Below are 15,364 nucleotides of genomic sequence, written 5' to 3'. Positions count from 1 at the left end.
GTATTTTATGGTCACTGTCTATGCTAAATGCTAAAAACTAAGAGCTAAACTAAAAGCTTTAAATCTGCTGTGCAAATCAAAATATCAGAACTCCATGAGTGCTCATGTGGTCCATTAATTTTCTCAGCTCGATACTTCATGTCTTACTGAGTGAGCACTTAGTACAATATTGAGAGTCTAAAAAATGAGCCGTGAATAGACTTACAGTTGGGAAAAAACAAAACAAAAACCCACGCTGTTTCCTTTATGGTTCAAGGCAAACGCGGTATTTAATAGAAAAAATATAAACTGTCAAATTATGTTGGACCCCAAAAAATTGGCACCAGCTAATATACAGTAATACATGATGTATTATATACACACATGGACAAAATTGTTGGTACCCTTCTGTTACATAAGAAAAAACAATGGTCACAGAAATAACTTGAAACTAAATGAACGAAATAATGCAAAAACACTCGTTTCTATTTTCTGAAAAATAATTTATTTCCAGAGTAAAATAAATGATATGTTGCCATACAAAAAGTGTAAGAAAAGGGACAAAAGTCAAAACTGTAATTGCAGAAAGAGAGCGAGAGAGATCAGTAGAGTTGAGTTGGGTTTAAGAGGTGTTCAAATACGTGTCCGGGAATAAATTCAGTGTGTTGTGCACACATAGTGTCCTGTAGCAGATATTTTTTACCCCAATAATATCAACAGCATTTCATCACTAGGAATTGTCCCAAATCTTCTGTGGCATCAAACATACACACATAATATAATTTACACTGTCCTTTTAAATACAGTCTAATAAAACATTCTGGGCCTAATGAAACAAATATATTACTCAATATATCTTTTACTTGAATGTTCAAACACAAGAAATATTCTTCTTTGACTCTTCCACTAGGTGCAAGAGTCCAAAGAAAACATAATTAACATTCTTATCGAATAATCCCTTATTAAGACATATTAGGCTGAATAAACTCTGCAGATAACATGGAAATGAAACAAACAGCTGGCATGAAAAACAAACCTGCAGTCTGACACCAAACTAGTTAACAAACACGGACGTATCAGATATGAATTGCACATTTGCACCTATGAGACAAGACTTCACAGTCTAGTCTAAACAAGTATGAGAAACAGTGCCCGTGATCCAGCAAGAGGACGAGAAACTGAACAGTGCATGATGACGTGAAAACACTAACCTTTGTTTAAAAGTTATTAGACTTGATTTTCTGACACTTAAAACGTCTAATAGGCCACTATAATAACCCAGTCAGCATGTTCCTGTTCTTGTTTGACGAAGAAACCTTCCGCATTGACGTAAAACGCATTAACCGATGAACTATTAGTTTGTAAACACTTGGCAACTTTTAAATACGAATAACTAAAGAACCACCCAAACTGTTTTAATCATAAAATCTTATTATCGAGTGACAGACAGGACACACAGTGCACTGACTGAAAGGAAACTGTCATTTTTCACACAGATAACTGGAATCATGACAGGCCTAAAACAAATATGGCAACTATAGTTGTAGTAGCATCATGTCCACTGTCTCACTAATAATCAACTAGGACTGAGCCCGACAGTACTGTAGTCGTCTTCTACCACCAAAGTCAACACAGGAATTCACCGGCAACACTGGACAACACCTCGCGGATACGTAAACGACTAAAATGGACCCTTTCGAAAGTTGACTGAGGACGTGGAGCGAAGTGGGGACTCATTTCTCCTGGGACCTGAACGGGCCATTAATTAATTAACTAGATTGCCTTTATCAAAACGAAAAAAACATTTTATCCTTTCAAGAAAAGAAGAATAAAATAGTCCTTTGAGTTGAATATGAATGTCCACCATTTTTTTGCGTAACAAATTATAAAACTGACTCCATATTTTCACAAAACTCATGGTCCTCTAAGTTATATATAAACTTTGTCCTGTCAGTTTTGGGGCCTTCTGTTAGAGAAGGGTAAAACTCAGCTGCCGTCATGTGGCCCTCGTGACCTTTTATATACTTCTTGTAGTTCCTGCGTAAGCAATACCATGTAGTGGTGTAGAGGAGGAAGGCGACGCCCTTGAGGATGATGGCAAGGCTCACATAAAGATGCCTGTAAGCGACGTTGTCGTACAGCAGGCAAGCACCCTTATCACCGCAGTCCGAACTCCAGAAAAGGCAAGTCGAGTCAATCCCAGCACCGAATATCAGAGGAGGGGGGATAAATCCTGTAAAACAGAAACACTGACTGAGCACACAAACTTTTAACTTAACTTCAAAGATAAGAAAAAAAAACTACTTTATGTGCACTCTGGGTCAATATCTTGCTCTTTTACTGATTTTTCTCTCTCCCTTCTTTACATGATGCAAGTATACTGTACTCCAGCACGAACTGCCTAAGGAAATCATCTTTATTTAGCAGATCTCAGTACCCCTTTGGGTAAACACTGATCTCAGCGTGCATTCAGACAGAATCAGGCGTAGCAGGGCTGTGCAGTGGTGTGGGGCTGAGGTGGGTTGCTGGACGTGAGTCTGTATGTGCTGAATTTAACGGCTGTGAAACAATCGGGAAATAACTTTTTATTTCTGATGATTAACCGGCTTTATCAAGGTCGGCGCTCTCTCACTCTCATTAACTATCTATGTTTCTTTGTTATGTCTGTACATACACTGTGTGAGTTTTGTTATGATCTTTGTATAAATAACTGTTTGGTTGGCTCTCTGCTATATTTAGGTCTCTCTTGCAAAAGAGATCTTGATCTCAAGCACACTACCCGCTTCAATGAAGCTCATGTTACTGCTCTACAATCACTGAAACTCTGCCTTTTCATTATATATTTTAAATAAATACTCTGACATTTTTGACATTTCTGGCAGAGTAAGCACAGATAAAATCACTCTGATAAATATGCAGTTACCTTCAGCAGGTGACTAACTTAGCTCAGCATAAAGACTGTAAACTGAGAAACGGCTGACTCGCTCTTTCTGAATGTAAATAAATCTTCTTATATAACTTGTGGCAAGACAGTAAATAAGTGTATATTCCCAAATCTTGAGCTATAACACAAAAATAGTGTGGAATAGTGGAAGATTCAGTCCCCAAATCAACACTTAACATGATAAAGTGAATTAAATAAATGATTTAGTCTGAATATACAGCAATCATTTAAGAGTTCAATATAAAAATCTATCCCTGATGGCATCTCACATTGGACATTGTCATGAATATTAAATAAAATACAAATTTTTCAGTTATTTGAGACACAGGAATCATTCAACATAACAACATTACGTCCTTGTCCTTATGTGTAGTTTACCTGCATGCTTCATGATACCCATTTAGACTTAATACCATTATTCCTCCCACACCTTCATTTGTTTTTCCAGTGTCATCAACAGTAATGCTGCGTGGTTGGACATGATTAGTTTGTTCCACATTTTGTAATAAATAAAATGAAAAAAGCGTCTGAGATTGATAAGGTCGTGTATGATGAGTTGTGAGTTCATCTGAGCTCATCTGGGTGAGCTCTGGTAAACCTCCAGACACTTGTAGTGTGGATATTAATGTGGTATCTCATAAAAGTTCTTACCGAGGAGTCTTAGCAGAAGGAACAACACTCCAAGGGCATATGATTTCAGTTCAGGGCTCACAGTCCTTTAAGAGAAAAAGATATAATAAATTATTATGTTTTTCTTACAGAGATGAACACACACATATTCACAAACACTGCACACACACACACACACACACACACACACACACACCTGATGAGGATGATAACGGAGGGAGTCTGGGCCATGGCTCCAACCAGGCTGCATGCACAGATTACACACAGGAAAATGAGGAAAGCCTCCTGGCAGCCCGGCATCGGACATTTCCCAGGAACTGCTGTGGCCAATTTACTGTCAGTGGATACACAACCACAGCCAGTCAGGTTCTGTAAAGACACAAAGATAATTCAAGAACGAGGGTCAGGGTTAGTGAGAGAGAGAGCAAAGCTTGCTATCAGCACAGTCAAACTAAAAGATATGTGCTTTATATTTGCAAATAAAATTACTGCAATTACTGCAGAAGTCATGGTTAAATTTTGTACTGCTGAGCTGAGACAAATTCTCTTTGCGTGTGATTTGAATATAGACGACACTAATCTGCAGTAAAACTTGTTTGCCCAGCGTGTGATAGCTGACGACAGGACTTTGAAATACTGGGACTATTTTACTTAGAATTTTAATAACAGCTCTATCTATCTATCTATCTATCTATCTATCTATCTATCTATCTATGTATGTATATATATATATGACATTTTAATGAGTTTGCATCATGTGCAGTTCATCTGGTAGTTTTACTCCTGCAGTGATGTGACTCTGTTTTTCTTGTACTGTTACTGATCAGACAGGTAAAGACCTGAGAGATGCCAGATGTGGTCCTTCCTGTTTGGGAGCAGCCGGCGAAGCAGGCAGACAGGTAGGTGACACCGTTGGAGCCGCACACGGGGCTGATGGAGGAGGTGAAGCAGTTGCAGTGACTGATGCACTGAGCTTCTGGTTTCTCGCCCACCCGCAGAGTCCTGAACAGAGACATGGAGAGAATCCTTTACCACTGTAACTATCAACTATATGTGTATGAGGCACATTTTTCTTCACACAGTAACACATATTGCACATTTCTCCTTTCTTACTTTGCACTGAATACTGCCAATTTACTGTATATACCTTTGTACAATATATTTTGTTTACTATTGCTATTTAGATATTTTATTATGTATAGTTTGTTCTTTGTATTTTTTATTCTTAAGTTGTTGTCTATCGTCAATGTGTGTGAAGCTGCTGCTACACTGCAATTTCCCAGCTTGGGAGAAATAGAGTATATCTATTTATCTATCTAAACAAAGAGGAAGAAGCTCTTTCAGTGCTTTATCTGTGATACTATGGCCCAATTTAGTTCTGGAGCAGACTGGGTTCAGGATAATAAATCAAAACGTAGTAAAGACCTGAAGCCTGTATTTATACCGTACCATCGTGAAGACAAAAATACACACGAAATAAAGGCCGGATGTCACACCTTAAAGGTACAATATGTAAGATATTTACATCCGTATATTTCTTATTTTGAAATTCGCCTTGACGAACCGGGCCGTCTGTTTGTGTTTTGATCCGGTCTGCTACCGACATGGCTCATGCCGAAGGTATGAACGTACTACAGCCGTGGAAGCAAACAAAGTAGATCCAAGGAGTGAACGTTACATTCTGCCTGACCTAAAAAGCTCCATGGGCAGACACGTGATAAAACACCGTAAATATTTGAGAAATATTGACGTTTTGGTTTTTCTTTCAGTGGTTTTCCACCTGATTTCCTGAATCAAAAAATATCTCCACCATCACCATCTCTCTCTTTTTTAATCTCATGGACATGTTCATATTCTTAAGGGCAAACTTAAGACTTATCCTTTTAATTTGCTTTTTACTTGAACTATTTATTATATTTTCTGTTACACCATTTTAATTTTTTAATTCGTCGATTTATATATGTATTTATATATATTTTATTATGCTTTAAGACTCAGCCTTTTGTACGTGGGCACCCCATTCATGAGTATTTCTCTTATCCACCTTGTTTATTTTGAGCTGTTAATTTCCTCTGTGTCAGATCAATAAAGTCTTAAATGCTGTCATAGAAGAGTAAAACAGCCAAAGTTTATATTTAAGCTGGTGAATTTCTGCAATTCTTGTTTGGAAAATTAAAACAAAACAATGAATCCATTACAAAATGAAATGTTCGAATCATTCAATGAACTCATCTCTGCAGCTCTAGTTTGTGTCGTCAAGTTGTCGAAGCTAATACAGCATGTAAGGTTTGGTTATACACAAACAGCAGTTCTAAAAAAGTAGCCACAGTTGAGCAGCAGATTGATATAATATATTTATATAGTTATGATATAAAAGTGAATTAAATGTCCTCGTGAATAATAAGTTTGCTCTAAATCTCAAAGGACTGATCCAGTGAAGTCTGCTGCATTCGTATTCAGTCTGTGTGTCCCTGAGCAAGAGGAGGTCACTTTCTGAATAGAAAATCTTTTTATAGACTCGATGTGATGACACATAGTTGGCCGAATAAAAAGTAAACCTGCTGTGCCCCATTGACCAGCAGTGATAAGAATTTTTATTTACACATTCAGACCCTCTGCAGATCACCTCCAATAAAAGTCTTCCAACCTTGGTGGCAGCTTTTCAGCTCAGATTTATTTATTAGAAGAACTGAGTCCTTATAACAAGACATTTTTTAATCATCTAGTACATTAATACTCACTGCCAAGAGAATACAAGAATATATATATTTATATATAGCAGTCTTTAGGAAGTGGACGCTCAGAGTGGCCTCAGCGTGTCATCGAGCCACCCTTTAGGACCACCCAAAAAATTGACTGAAAACTGGTGAAAAAACTGTTTTAACCTTTAACTCCACAGTTCAGTAATGTATCGTTCAAAGGCTTTTTACATGTTTTCAGCAACTATTTTGCAACATATTTAATGCATTTTGAAAGAAATCTAGACTTAAATGCCTTTTTCCTGATCTCACAACCACATTTATCATAGCTGGCAGCTTCTACCTTAACCTGTGTTCAACTTTAAGTACAAAATGGCTGCCATATATTCAGGCTCTCTCTTACCGGTTGGTGTATGGCACCGTCACGCCTGCGACGGGACCGGTGTCGCAGCCCAGAAACAGGAAGGAGACGTAGCAGGCAGTGGAGATCAGGTTGACCAGCATGGCCATGCGGATGGCTCCCAACGCAGACAAGTTGAGCTTCTTCACCAGCAGGCCACCCATGAAGATCCCCAAACATGCACAAGGAATGGCTGTCATACCTTCAAATGGAAGACATGTTTAGTAAACTGGTATACAAATGTGTGTGTGACGGTCCATGTGTGTGCTCAGCTGAACACAGACCTAGCAGCTGGTTTGCTGAGGTGGTGGTGAGGTTGAACTGCTGCTCGAGGTACTTCCCCAGAAAGGCTGCAAAGCCGGCCACGACTGCAATCTCCATGCAGGCGGCCAGGATGATGCAGGTGAACACGGGGTTGGACAGGAGGTGCTTGGTCACCTTGGGAATCACTGGTAATAAAAAATAATAATATTAATATCAGAGCATGTTGGCCAGCAGCACAGACATGAGTCTCATGTCGTCTTTGTGTCTCCTTTGGTGCTTTATTACATTTAATAAGAAATTAATTAACATGAATAATAAAACAATGACTTCTCAAAAAAAAAAGAATAAAAACTACGATTCATGTTCATAAAGGAGCTAGTACAAATATTCTGGCCTCCACCAGATTCAACGTTAAAATGCAGCTCACTACTACTGCTGCTACAACTGCTACTACTACGGCTGCTGATACTGATACTACTGCTACTAATACTGTTACAAATATTACTATTGCTTGAACTACTGCTCCTACTACTAATAATAATAGTAGATTATACAGTGCTGACTGACAATCATATGTAGTTTTACTTTCAGGCAAGGATTTTTCATTGAGGTATTTGTTGGGGGAGATCTATTACTTGATGAAAGTGACAATACCAAAGTGTAGAAATACTCTTACTACTTCATTAAACTCGCATTAAAACAGTACTCTTGAATTCTTGATCTGAAAACAGCTCGATTCAAAATGATGAATGACTGATCGGCTGGTAATTTGAACTTCTTTGATTATATGTTGTATTAAGGTTCTTAATCTGCAAAGTAACGTGGCGCTAAACCTTTAAAATCAATGTAGTCAAGTAAAAAGTACGCTGAGTAGAACTACTTTTACTAAATTAAAAGAGGTGAACACTTTTCTGACTGTTTTAACTCATTTAACATTTTAATCCGTCATATATTTAAATGGCATCAACAGATGTATGTGTTTTACCCTCCATCACCACACTGCAGTACAACAGTCTCTTGCACACTCACCCCTGAGTTGCTGACAGCAGGTGGGGCTGTTGGCAGGCTCGTGGTTGTGTACAACCCCATTACTGGACTTTGGAGCCTCTGAATTCAGAGGAGGAGGAAGCATAACCTGCTCAGTGTCTGCCGCCTCCTCTCTCTCCTTGATGGGCAGCGACTGAGGGAAGCCGAACATGAGGACAGCCGAGCAGAAGAGTAAGGCACCGCACAGGAGGAAGCCCGCCCACCAGGCCCCGATCCACCGTGGGTCGTCTGGAGTGATGCCAAGCTTACCTATGGAGAGGCACAGCAGAATTAAATACAGCACATGCACAAAGAAACACATTAAACGGTGATGAAATATTAAACTTACTGGTGTCGATGAAGATGGCGTCCACGTAGAACTTAGTGCAAAGGGAGCCGAGGATGAAGCCACAGGCCGGCCCGAAGACCAGAGTAGAAAAGAGGATTCCTGCACAGAGACAAACATCAACTTTAATATCAAAACACTCAAAAAACAAGTCGGCTTATTTAATTACAACAGACATGAATATTATTTTGTACTGCCGGTCATCAACAAAATCATGGGATGCTTGGTATGACGCTCTAAACATCTTCTGGATGACACCATGAATACCTCGGGGTAAACAAACGGATCCTTTGTGCCATGTGTAATCGAAATCCTCGCGCTGGGCGTGTCGTATTTAGCTGATGATTTGTAATGCTTGTTTGCGTTTATTATGTGTACAGTGTGTCTATTATTTTTATTTTGTTTTAAAAACATATTAAAGCTTATTAAAGACACCTTAAGCCACACCGGTGAACATCCAGGGACTGAATGTCAAGATGGTAGGTGTGCACCTCAACAACAAAGACAAGAGTACAAGAAGGGTCAAAGTCATCTTCACTTAGTGAGGAGATTCAGGTTAAAAACTCTCTATGACAGCGGTCCCTAACCATCAGGCCGAAGAAAGAAAGAAAGAATAAATTAAAAAACCTAGCTATAATTGTAATGGATGCTGTAAGAGAGAGGAATAACGTTGTAAGAGAGACAAAAAGTCAGTAAAAAAGACCATAAATGTGTCTAGTAACACCTGAAAAATTCACAAGTTGACAAAGCTGGCAACACCTGTATTAAAACGTCCAACTTCACAGCAGGAATGAACATGTTTACTGCCTGGTTCAGACAGCAAGTTTGGTCTCTATAGCTAATTTCACCGTTCATGATAACTGTGAGGAGGCTGAATTTATTTTTTTTAACTCACCCGTTTAAATAATATTAAGTCTTAAAGTTGCGCTTAGTTAACAGCGCTGATGCTTTGATTGACTGGCAGGTGCCACTACAGATGGCTTATTCGATGGTGTCATTCAGCCCACCTCCACATCTTTGCCGACATTTAGGTTGGCCAGGAAGCAAATTTTCGGCTTCAAAACAGCACTCTTTCCATTCTTTATGCTCTTTATGTCATAGGTAGATATAAAAGGCTCATTCTAAGGTAATAAATGTCATAGGTAGATATAAAAGGCTCATTCTAAGGTAATAAAAACAAAATTATTCTTATTTTCATGTTAAAATATACACACGAAAACGCTAGTTATAAACATATGAACATTTCTGCTGACATATCTTGATAAATGTTACAAACCGGACCTTTAAATACATCTTAAATATACGTAAATATAAGTATCTGACACTTAAAGTCATAGTATTATCAGAAAAGGTTTATTTAATAGATAATTTAATAAGCTGTATCATCAAAAGCTTTATTTCAGCTCGACTTTCATATGTCCTTTTCCAGACGGTTCAGCGTGAAGCAAACAGTAAACAGAAACATGTCGGCTGTTAGGAAAGATCAAATCAGACCGTTAAAACCACGAGACGAGTGCAGCAATGGCGGCGAGAGTCTGATCACATGGCCTCCATCTTCTTTACACCTACACCTTTTTAGTGGACAGCCAGAGATAAAAATGAGAAGCTCAATAAGAGAAAATCCTCATTAAGAGCGCCATCAGCAAGGTGAGACTGTGACTTGGATAATGAAGAGCTCAATTTGTGAGACAAATTCCTCTCTGACTGTAAGTCCCATGATCTGTGATATTCAAACCAGATGCCTGACCCCCGCTACCGACAAGAACAGAGCTTCAAATTACTGTAAAATTAAAGATAAAATCATCTTTGCGCTCCTACTTCCTCCTGCGGCGTTACCAGCATCCCTTTTTAACCGGCTGTAGGTCGGCCTGCACATTGCTGCTATTGGCTCCTGTTGCTCGGAACGCCAGGAATGAGCATGGAAACTTCTAACGTCTCTGCTCTGCCTTGACCACCCACATAGGAAGGGAGTTGGTGTGATTGTAGTCTTGCTCACATCACAGTTTATTCTCCAAACATGATAGGAAGCGGGTCGCAGATTCGCAAAGACAAGGCGTGAACTTTACAAAGAAAACATCTTTGTGGTTAACACTAAGACCAGCACGGATATGAGTAAAGACACAGCTAGGTATCCGAGTGTGACAGGTTTGCGCCTCTTTCTTTTAGCTTTAGAGGTTTCATAACAAAAAAAGGCAGACAGGCAGGTTACGGCTAATTCCATCCTCAAATGGTGAATCCGAAATCAGTTGAGCTGCCTTTAAAAAGCTCTAACATGTACGGAGAGGTTCACGCAGACAGGAAAGAGCCGTCATGTCGTCACAGATGTGAAACTGTGCAGCTCTTTCTGTTTTCGTCTATGTGACGAGCAAAATTTGCCTGCGGTATTGCAAATGAGGCCCTCTGTGCTCGCTCTCTGTTTGGACGGTTTCCTTAGAAACTGACTGTTGTCTTCTCGTAGCAACAACATCACCAATTGCTTTCACCACGGGAAACCTCAAAGAGGAAATTCAGTTAGTGAAATCACCTTCCAGGAGATGACTGGGCTACGCTACGTCCGTAAAGACCGCTGAGAGGATAAATGTTTCCATCCTTTCCCGCTGATTATTTTTTAAGACAGGCTGTCGACGCGATAACATTGTGCCACAACGCGATCCTCACATGTGGGGTAGATCCCTAATCTATATGCCTCCTTATCAATGTGCTGCTGCTGAACGTCACATGAAAGCTGAACTCAAGTATTTGTGATCATTTCTTTGACAGTGTTGTAGTACTCGAGATCAGTCTTGGTCTCGGACAAACAGGACTTAGTTTGCTATATTAAAACATCGGCAAACTTTCAAATCCAACATTATTGCGTTACATGAAAACTTGAAATCTCAAAAAATGCTAAATTAGCTGTTGATTGTTAACTACTAGTGTTACATATTTAGAAGGACGTAAACCGAGGAAAATGACAAGTTAACAAAGTCTGGCGGGCAATAATATTATTTCTCAAAAGTTCAAACTAAATTATTAGTACTGCAGAGGAGACATGCCATGGACCATAAATCTGGATTCATGTGAAGTACTCCCTTCGGCACATACTTACAAGCCTGGTTACTGTTATTAGTCGTTCTTTCTCTCTAATCATATTTTAAATAACCGACCTTTGCTCTCAGGTCAAACATAAAAAGACAACTGTGCCTGCAGCACACGCCGTAAAGGGACATATTTCATGATTGAGTTAAGCTGAACTTAAGCATATTAAATCTCCTTGAAGGACAATATACGACCACAGGCCTGGGTAATCTTTGTTAAACACTACTTCTCCAAACTCCCTGTAAATCCGCCCTTTCCCTTCCAGCGGTCCTGTTACGAGATAAGTACAAAACAAACTAATTTGTTCATGTTGTAGTTCGCCAGAGCCTTTTAGTATCCTGTGAATTATATTCTCTGGGGAGCATGTCAGATGTAATTCAATAACAAAGCTCAGCTCTAGTGTTTTTGTCTGACTCTAATTTGTTTAGGGACCAATAAAAAAGACCAGGAACGCCACCGTACAGGAGGCTTGTCCTTTTCTGGATTTTAATTAACCCATGCACACATCCTACATGCAACATTTGGAGAGTTGACTTAAAATTAACACAGAGGTTTGGTTTCATTTCTGTGCAAACTGTACGTCACACTCAGTGTTTCCTGTGTAGTACTCACTGACGTCATGCTATGGGTCTAGGACAATTTTAACACAAGAACGTGACAAAGTACAAGCAGCTCCATCTTACACCTTCGTCATGGTTCAGCAAAAACCTTCTGCAGAGATTAAGTCGTAATAGAGAAGATAATAACTGTGGCAGGCTTCATAAAGTCACTCCTGAGATCACTGTGGAGCCAGGTGAGACCCAGTGAGAGGTCGATTTAATGCTATTCGACACAGATACACGGTCCTCCACAAAGATAATTGGCATTTAAAAATCTGCACTTTAGTTTCTTTAGACCATCTAAGCCAACACAGCTTGAGGTTAAACAGAAAAGCTCACGGTAATGGAAATGTCAGATGCATAACGCCTGCACCGTCCTTAGTTTATTTCCTGCTCTCACTGTACAAAAGGAATTCCTTCTCCTCCATTAATCCTGCTCAAGTTGGCTCAGTAATCCCCTGAGCTAAATAAGAGCACGGGGACAGTGCGATGTGGGAGGCCCAACAACAGCTTGTGCCACTTTCACAAACTGAGACTGCAGAGAAAACCAAGTGGCCTAAACTTAAGTTTAAAGTCAACTGAGAGAGTCTTGGGACCGAGGAACTACATAAAGCAGACACAAGATTTGAAGGTTACATTTACAAAGACTGTAAAGTTTAAAGACTCATGACATTCTCTGCACAAGTGTAAAGACGAGACTTTGGAGAAACACTCAAAACAGGCCGGAGATGTCGAACCGAGCATGGGACATTTTTTTTCTACGTGTCCACTGAAAGATCACTCACTTACAGTTACACAACAGAGTCAGATTACAACATCCTCACTCACACTCCATACCTAACAACTATCCCTCTGCTTTCTGGCAACATTTCCTCTCTCATCAACTGCAGAGAAAGAGCATGAATAACTGCAAAATGTTAGATGGTTTGTGAAAGAACTGAGTTTAATATGTTAATGGCATTTTTATTGAGAAAAAGCACATGCTTCACAGGTTTTAAAGCCATTTGGTCAGTAAACTGATATCAATATTAAAAATCAGCTCTGACAATTTAAATCAACATTTAATGATTCAGTTCATAGAATCCAGTTTTATTTGGTTGTTAGTTGATTACAGTTAGCCGCTACCATATGCGAAGGCTCAGTCCTTGCTGCAGAAGCCCAGGGTTCAAATCAGACCTGTGGCTCTTTCCCGCATGTCATTCCCCGTCTCTCTCTCTCCCCACATTCTTGTAAAAAATTATAATCTATAAAAAAAAATAAAAATAAAACATCCAAGATTTACAATTTCCACAATCAATCAGGGTGATCATCAACTTGTCAATCAGAGGAAAGCTGTAAAAAAAAAGAAAAGAAAAAAAAGACCCATATGAACTTTGCCTGAGCGTGTGCAACAGTGGGCTGTTTCAATTTCAACCACATTTTTTTCAGAGATATCTCATACCATGTCGGTTTGTGGGTTTAGTTTAACGCGGCAATACTTTCCACCAATCACCAGGACAGGAACTACACCCAAGACAAGACATCAGCATGAGTCTTCACAACCTGCTGCGAAATGTAAATTTAGACTCAAGCCTTCAACGTCCTAAATATGAGAGTACTGACATGATCTGTAGTTCCTAGATTACTGCCCATCTGCTAAACACCTACTCACACTGAACGCGCATGAAGTTATCATAGTGATCAATTTATCTGTAAACATTTGCAGACAATAACAGACACACATTAAACCTGAACCGGTTGTTTATGTACAGTTTTGTCTCTTCCCATTTATCTATTTATTTCGCTGTCACATCTGATCTTAATCTCAAAGTAATTTGTCTTCAAGCGCTACAAGGGGAACTGATGAAACTCTTATCTCACATTTCTCAAAGAAAATCTAACTGAGGCACCACTTCCTCTTCTATTTTTGGACAGTACGGCGACTAAAACTCAAATCCTGCCGACTGTCTCTGTGAGACTGAAATTTGATGTGAATCCGTGAAGAACAAAAACAAACTTGCTGATAGGAAATGAGACCATGTGAATGAGTAAATCCTCTTATTGAATACAATTAACCTTAAATTCTGTGAAAATGTAGTAAAACAAATGTCAAAAACAAAATCCAAAGTTAACAAACCAGCAAGCATCATTAGCTAACTTTGACAAAAATCACCAACAGTGTCACCAACAAAGCACTGCCACACCATCACACCCTTTCCTCCATGCTTCACGGTGGGAACCACACATGTAGATATCATCAGGACTCCTTCTCTGATCTAATGTCCATTTTCTTAGTTCTCTAATTCTTGTTGGTCTCCCTCAGTCGTGGTTCCTTTGCAGCAAATCGACCATGAAAGTCTGATTCACTCTCTGAACAGTTGATGATGAGATGTGTCTGCTACTTGAACTTTATGAAGTATTTATGTGGGCTGTAATCTGTTATAATTGTTGATTTTTGAGACTGGTAACTAAATTAAACGTGTCCTCTGCAGCAGAGGTAACTCTTGACAGTTTCATCGTATCATTTAATGGTTCTTGTGTCTGCACTTGAAGATACATTCAAGGTTCTTGATATTTTCTAATTGACTGACCTCTACATCTTAAAGTAATGATGCACTGTTGATTCTCTTTACTTAGTTGAGCTGACCTTGCTTCATAATGTGAATTATTTCAGTAATTGAACAGACATTTTTACTGTACTGTAGCTGTTATGTAAACCCGGGCCTGCTCATGTCGACAGGATAATGAACAAACAGATAAAAGTTATGCAAAAGCCGCCTCTGAGTCTATTTTCATGAGGCACAGAGGATATTCAAGGCGACCAAATCTTCAGTGACCCATAAGTAAGCACTAAACAGCATTAGACAGCAGCTTTCTCCGCAGGAAGTGAAAAGCCTTAGCTGACCTGAGTGGCTTTTAGCATCAACATCAACATTGGTTGTCAAGGAAAACATTATTCATACTGAAAGCAGGACTGGGTATTTTAGAAATATCTGAATCTATGAGCAACATTTATCTTCAAGACCACAACACCTTCACTCACACTCCACATATACTAAAATAAAAACTTCACTTCATCTTTTTTCTGTAATATGCAAGAACATTTTAAAAAATGTTTGGCAGCTAGTTAGTTGTTAGCTATTGGTGACTCAGTATTGTTATCATATATTGTATATATAACATTGTCACAGAAGCTGGAAACAACAATTTGACAATTAACAAAATAATCTCTCTATTGACACACTAATTATTTATTAAGTCGTTCCAGCTCTAAATGTATGAGAAAAAAATAAAAACGGAGACGTTTCATTGGTCAGCTGTACCCTACAGTAACCATGTACAGCCGTGACCTAAATAACAAGCCAAAGCTTAAAGTAGTGCGTCTCAATTCACATTCAAATGCCATTACATCAGGATCAT

The 15,364-nt window shown here is 39.1% G+C and overlaps 1 protein-coding gene across 1 annotated transcript in view; it reads right to left on the bottom strand.

Annotated features, from left to right (window-relative positions):
* Nucleotides 1–461: 461 nt before the first annotated feature.
* slco3a1a (solute carrier organic anion transporter family member 3A1a) overlaps nucleotides 462–15,364 on the bottom strand; it is a 33,064-nt gene continuing 18,161 nt past the window's right edge. Inside the window, exons 3-10 of the mRNA XM_019253568.2 lie at nucleotides 8,292–8,390; nucleotides 7,946–8,212; nucleotides 6,937–7,101; nucleotides 6,656–6,854; nucleotides 4,393–4,555; nucleotides 3,750–3,922; nucleotides 3,575–3,639; nucleotides 462–2,212 (exon numbers count right to left, since the gene is read on the bottom strand). Coding sequence (XP_019109113.1) covers nucleotides 1,863–2,212; nucleotides 3,575–3,639; nucleotides 3,750–3,922; nucleotides 4,393–4,555; nucleotides 6,656–6,854; nucleotides 6,937–7,101; nucleotides 7,946–8,212; nucleotides 8,292–8,390 — 1,481 coding nt within the window. The 3' untranslated portion in view covers nucleotides 462–1,862. The remainder of the gene's footprint in view (nucleotides 2,213–3,574; nucleotides 3,640–3,749; nucleotides 3,923–4,392; nucleotides 4,556–6,655; nucleotides 6,855–6,936; nucleotides 7,102–7,945; nucleotides 8,213–8,291; nucleotides 8,391–15,364) is intronic.

Source organism: Larimichthys crocea, chromosome XXI (genome assembly GCF_000972845.2).
Source record: "Larimichthys crocea isolate SSNF chromosome XXI, L_crocea_2.0, whole genome shotgun sequence".
NCBI lineage: Eukaryota > Metazoa > Chordata > Actinopteri > Sciaenidae > Larimichthys > Larimichthys crocea.
This window is presented reverse-complemented; position numbering and strand designations above follow the sequence as displayed.